The sequence below is a fragment of the Canis aureus genome, chromosome 25, assembly GCF_053574225.1.
Source record: "Canis aureus isolate CA01 chromosome 25, VMU_Caureus_v.1.0, whole genome shotgun sequence".
Classification (NCBI taxonomy): Eukaryota; Metazoa; Chordata; class Mammalia; order Carnivora; family Canidae; genus Canis; species Canis aureus.
This window is the reverse complement of record NC_135635.1, coordinates 240681-245901: the sequence shown is the minus strand read 5'-3', so window position 1 is coordinate 245901 and position 5221 is coordinate 240681. Positions and strand designations below refer to the sequence as shown.

At 36.7% G+C, this 5221-nt stretch overlaps 1 protein-coding gene across 1 annotated transcript; it reads right to left on the bottom strand.

Annotated features, from left to right (window-relative positions):
• Nucleotides 1–683: 683 nt before the first annotated feature.
• On the bottom strand, nt 684–1622 carry LOC144296685 (olfactory receptor 6C75-like). Its single transcript, XM_077869724.1, has one exon. It carries the CDS (start codon nt 1620–1622, stop codon nt 684–686), a length of 939 nt encoding a protein of 312 aa, XP_077725850.1.
• Nucleotides 1623–5221: the final 3599 nt, after the last annotated feature.

Sequence of the window (5221 nt, the reverse complement as noted above, 5' to 3'; positions counted from 1 at the left end):
GACCACACTGTCTTGATGACCACAGCTTTGTAGTACAACCTGAAATCTGACATTGTGATGCCCCCAGATATAGTTTTCTTTTTTAAAATTCCCCTGGCTTTTCGGGGTCTTTTCTGATTCCACATGAATCTTAAAATAATTTGTTCTAACTCTCTGAAGAAAGTCCATGGCATTTTGATAAGGATTGCATTAAACGTGTAAATTCATTCATTTGGGGAACATAAATAATAGTGAAAGGGAATAGAAGGAAAGGGAGAATAAATGGGTAAGAAATATCGGAAAGGGAGACAGAACATGAAGACTACTAACTCTGGGAAACGAACTAGGGGTGGTGGAAAGGGAGGAGGGTGGGGGTGACTGGGTGACGGGCACTGAGGGGGGCACTTGATGGGATGAGCACTGAGTGTTATTCTGTATGTTGGCAAATTGAACACCAATAAAAAATAAATTTATTATAAAAAAAGTAAAATTTAGTTACACAGGTGAAGACTGGTCATTTTATATATAAGTGTAAATAGATAAGACCTGACTTTCAGCTAATAAGAAAAAGAGACATTAATGATATAGAAGAATGTTTAAGTGAAAGAACGAAATGAAGGGTTTCAAGAATTTATGTAGTAAAATCCAAGGATTTCCATTCTGCTCTGTTTCAGGGGTATGTATACATTTTTGCATAATGACATTCATTTATATGAAGAAAAGACCATTCTGTGGACCATGTTCTTGAAGGCTTGTTTCACCTGCTGGTTTCTTAAGGTATATATGAAAGGATTGAGAAGAGGAGTCACTGAGGTAATGATCACAGCTACGCCTTTGTTTAAACTCACCCTTTCCTTTGCAGAAGGCTTGATGTACATGAAGATGCAGCTGCCATAAGAGAGGGAGACCACTATCATGTGGGAGGAACACGTGGAAAAGGCTTTTTTCCTTTGACTCGTGGAAGGAATTCTCAGAATTGTGCGGATGATGTGTGTGTAGGAGAGCATAACTAGGGTTAAGGTGACCATAAGCGTTACCACCGCTAAAACAAATGCCATGAGTTCTAGAAAGTGAGTGTTTGTGCAAGAAAGCTGTAGAATTGGTGAAGAGTCACAGACAAAATGATCGATTATATTGGAGGCACAGAAATCCAACTTCAGCACCAGAATTACAGGTGGAAAGATGACCAGGAATCCTGCAAGCCATGAGCTAAAGACAAGGAGGATGCAGACTCTGGTGCTCATGATGGTCATGTAATGCAGAGGTTTGCAGATGGCCACGTAGCGGTCATAGGACATGGCGGTCAGGAGGTAAAACTCTGTCACCCCCAATAAGATGACGAAAAATACCTGAGCCAGACAGTCATTGTAGGAAATGGTTCTGTCTCCCGTCACAACAGTGACAAGGAATCTGGGAATTGCGGCAGACGTGAATGACATTTCTAGGAATGAGAAGTTTCGAAGGAAGAAATACATTGGAGTCTTCAGGTGGGGATCCGTAAGGGTGAGGAAGATAATGACCAGGTTCCCAGTCACACTGCACATGTAGGTGACCAGGAGAAATATGAAAAGTACAACCTGCCACTTTGGGTCATCGGTCAACCCGAGAAGAATAAACTCTGTTACCTTTGTGTGATTTCTCATGATTTTCCTTCTCTCTGCTGCTATTCTCTGTTTTAGCTGAAAATAGATGCAAAAAATGAGACAGAAAAGAAACTGGCACACACACAAGCGTGCACACACACATTTCAAAAACCATTGCTGTCTTTTGCATTAAGGGAAAATGGTTTTGTACTAAAAAGAGACAAAATACTTCTAAATTTATTTATGGTATCATATGTTGGTTCATTGTTTCTATATTTCTTTAGTTTTATTTTCACATATCTCTTTATAAATCTATCTTCTGAATATTTCAGGATATTCCTGAAAGCATGAAAAAGGAGATTAAAACCTCTGAGACCCAAACCTCCTTTAATAAAACCATGAGCTTGCTCCCAGCATCCCATCATACTCTTTGAAGGTACTTTTTGTTGTTGCTTTCCTCTTCAGATTTTTATTTATTTTTCTCCTTTGGCTAAAAATTTCTTTCTATTTCCCTATTCAAACTTCTGCAATCTACAGAGACCACTCACTTGCGCACCCGGTAAAGTGTCCCTGATAACAGTATACGGACACAGTTAATCTAATTCCATGGCTCTGCCCTAAGACGTTCTAGTGTTCATGACTAAGCTGTTCTAATAGTCTCTTCTAAGATGTTAATATGTTTTTCTTATGTATTTTTTTACTTATCTCTTTACCTATCATGACACTCTCCTATATAAAGCAGTATTTTTATTTGAAGTCCTAATTTTGTTTTTGTAAACTCTTAATGTTCTCAAATAACTCAGGTACTTCTTTGCACATTGTCCTTTCTTTCTTGAGGGATGATAAAAGGGAATAGTTCAACATTCAGGCTACGTTTTGGGAGGCCAAAGGTACTATTATTTTTTATTTTCTGTTTGGCTCTACCAAACCCTGAGTGTTGTTCCGGATTTGTTTGTTTTTCCTGTTCAATGTTATTACTTTCCATAAAAGCTTTAGATGTGCTCTCATCTAAGACCATTTTCCCTTTTTTTTTAAATAATAAATTTATTTTTTATTGGTGTTCAATTTGCCAACATACAGAATAACACCCAGTGCTCATCCCGTCAAGTGCCCCCCTCAGTGCCCGTCACCCATTCATCCCCACCCCCTGCCCTCTTCCCCTTCCACCACCCCTAGTTCGTTTCCCAGAGTTAGGAGTCTTTATGTTCTGTCTCCTTTTCTGATACTTCCTACCCATTTCTTCTCCCTTCCCTTCTATTCCCTTTCACTATTATTTATATTCCCCAAATGAATGAGAACATATAATGTTTGTCCTTCTCCCATTGACTCATTTCACTCATTTTAAACATACTTTATCCAGAAAGCCTGGACAGGCTGAAATGTCTCCGTTGTTTTCTCTATCCTTCAGCAGTTTCACAGCTTTCATAAGGAATGATATTTTCTGAGGATTAGCCAATTAATTTAAGATGTTAATGAACTTACTAAAATATTTTACCTGCCTCAGTGCCACATGGAATGATTCTTACTTTCCATCATCTGTGTCTACCTGTTTGTGGCTATCAGATAAGGATCTTTTTGGCTTCTGCCTTCACATGATGGAAGCTAACCTTTACTAAGTATAAAGTCACACCGTGTCAAACGAAAGCATAAAGAATATCTGTTCAGTGTTAAAATATATGAATTAAATTGTTAGGAATCTTGCACAAAAATAATACAGTTTGTGTCCTGAAATTGATATTTACATGATTATTAAAAGGTATCTAAGCATATCTAGATGAACACAAAACATCATGAATATGTGGTTCTATCAATCACAAAATATCTGTGTTCTACAAAACAAAGATGTCAAAAATATTGAAGTAGTTTAATTTTTTTCATTTATATATTCCATATAAATTGTGTGGTTCAATTTTATTCATATATAGCATTGTGCATAATTGAGAATATTTATATAAAGCATAAACATATAGTATAAAAGCAAAAATATATTGCTCTAAGAAACTGTTAAGGACATACTTACTTTTATGTTAAATATGCCTGGTTTTGTCAATGCTGTTTCCTTGATTTATTTAAACATAAATGCTTGGGATTTTTCAAAAGCCTTTGTAATCTGTTTCTCCTCTGTCATTTTATGTTTCTAACCAAATACCCAAAATATTGGTCATAAAAAATAATTCCAAGAGCTCCTCTATTGTGCTTATAAAAGGGGTATTAGCCCATTACTGTCCATCAGCCCAAATTTCTCTAAGGATCTGAGGTCTAGCAGGCCCTAACTATTGTCATTTTAAAAAGTATTATATTGATATTTTAAATGAAATAAGCTATAGTTGAAACAAGGCTAACATATTGTCTTTCCAAGCTTAGTGGACAGAATGATGTGATCTTAGTGCTGTTATTCAGGCTAGGCCTAATTTTATCTGCTCCATTCACAATGGACTCAGGGGGATTAGATGAATGAATAAACAGTAGGTACTATGGTTACTGGCGTTCTCAGGACACGGGCATTAAACTACAGCCCAAAGTAGTACACAATTTAGAATAGAATACTTAGGTGAGAGTGGCCCGAAATTAGAACAGAAAAATATATAGAATCAGTTAAACTTTTTCCTTTGGGATTTTACTTATTCATTCATGAGAGACACTGAGAGAGGCAGAGACACAGGCAGAGGGTGAAGCAGGCTCCCTGCGGGGACCCGATGTGGGACTCGATCCAGGACCCAGGGTCATGACCTGGGCTGAAGGCAGATGCTCAACTACTGGCCACCCAAGTTCTCCTAGAATCATTTACACTTTTCTAATATTTTGTAAATTCACAAGAAGAAACTTAGTAATGGGGTAATAGAGGTTAGCAATTTCTGAAGGGCAACAGACCAAGTTGTGGTCAGTGGGTGTTTCTCCAATCTTAGGGAAAATATTAAGAATTCACCGTGATGATATAGACTGAGGCTGAGGTCTCCATCATTCTACACCATAAGAGATGTGAGGCTTGTCTTTATGGTTTCACATTTTTCTACTGAATGATGATATAGTAATCTTGATCATGATTAGAATTATTACCATTTCTCATAAAATAATTACTTTAATTTTAAATTATATTTTTCAATAAGTACACTTTTTTATATTTTTAAAAAAGATTTTATTTATTTATTCATGAGAGACACAATGAGAGGCAGAGACACTTGCAGAGGGAGAAGCAGGCTCCCTATGGGTGGCTCCCCCAGGTCCCCAAGTACCTTGCGATTATGACCTGAGCTGAAAGCAGATGCTCAAACACCCAGGTGCCCCACAATAACTACTTTTTAGGTGCTTATTATGTGTTGGGCTCAAACTTAGGTTCTGAGAATACAGAGATGATAAATCAACTTTTTGCATGATTTTCACTTACAGAAAAATGTGAGATTTATTTTTGAAATTGCAGATTCTGTATTTCATGTCCTACTGAAGCAATATCCCACCCTCCCACCTGTGTCATCTTATTTCTCATTGCATTGATCTGAAATCATGAAACAAATCATATCTGTTTCATATAATTATTTGAGACTTATATTTAGTTGCTATTTAATCAAGGAATTACATAAGATATATAAATAGATTAAGTTAAATGAAATATGGGATTATTTAATGACCTTACAATGATAGATCCTATCTGAACAAAGATT

Bases quoted from the DNA above. Each gene is read 5' to 3' on its own strand.
- LOC144296685 (XM_077869724.1), bottom strand. From the start codon at position 1,622: ATGAGAAATCACACAAAGGTAACAGAGTTTATTCTTCTCGGGTTGACC.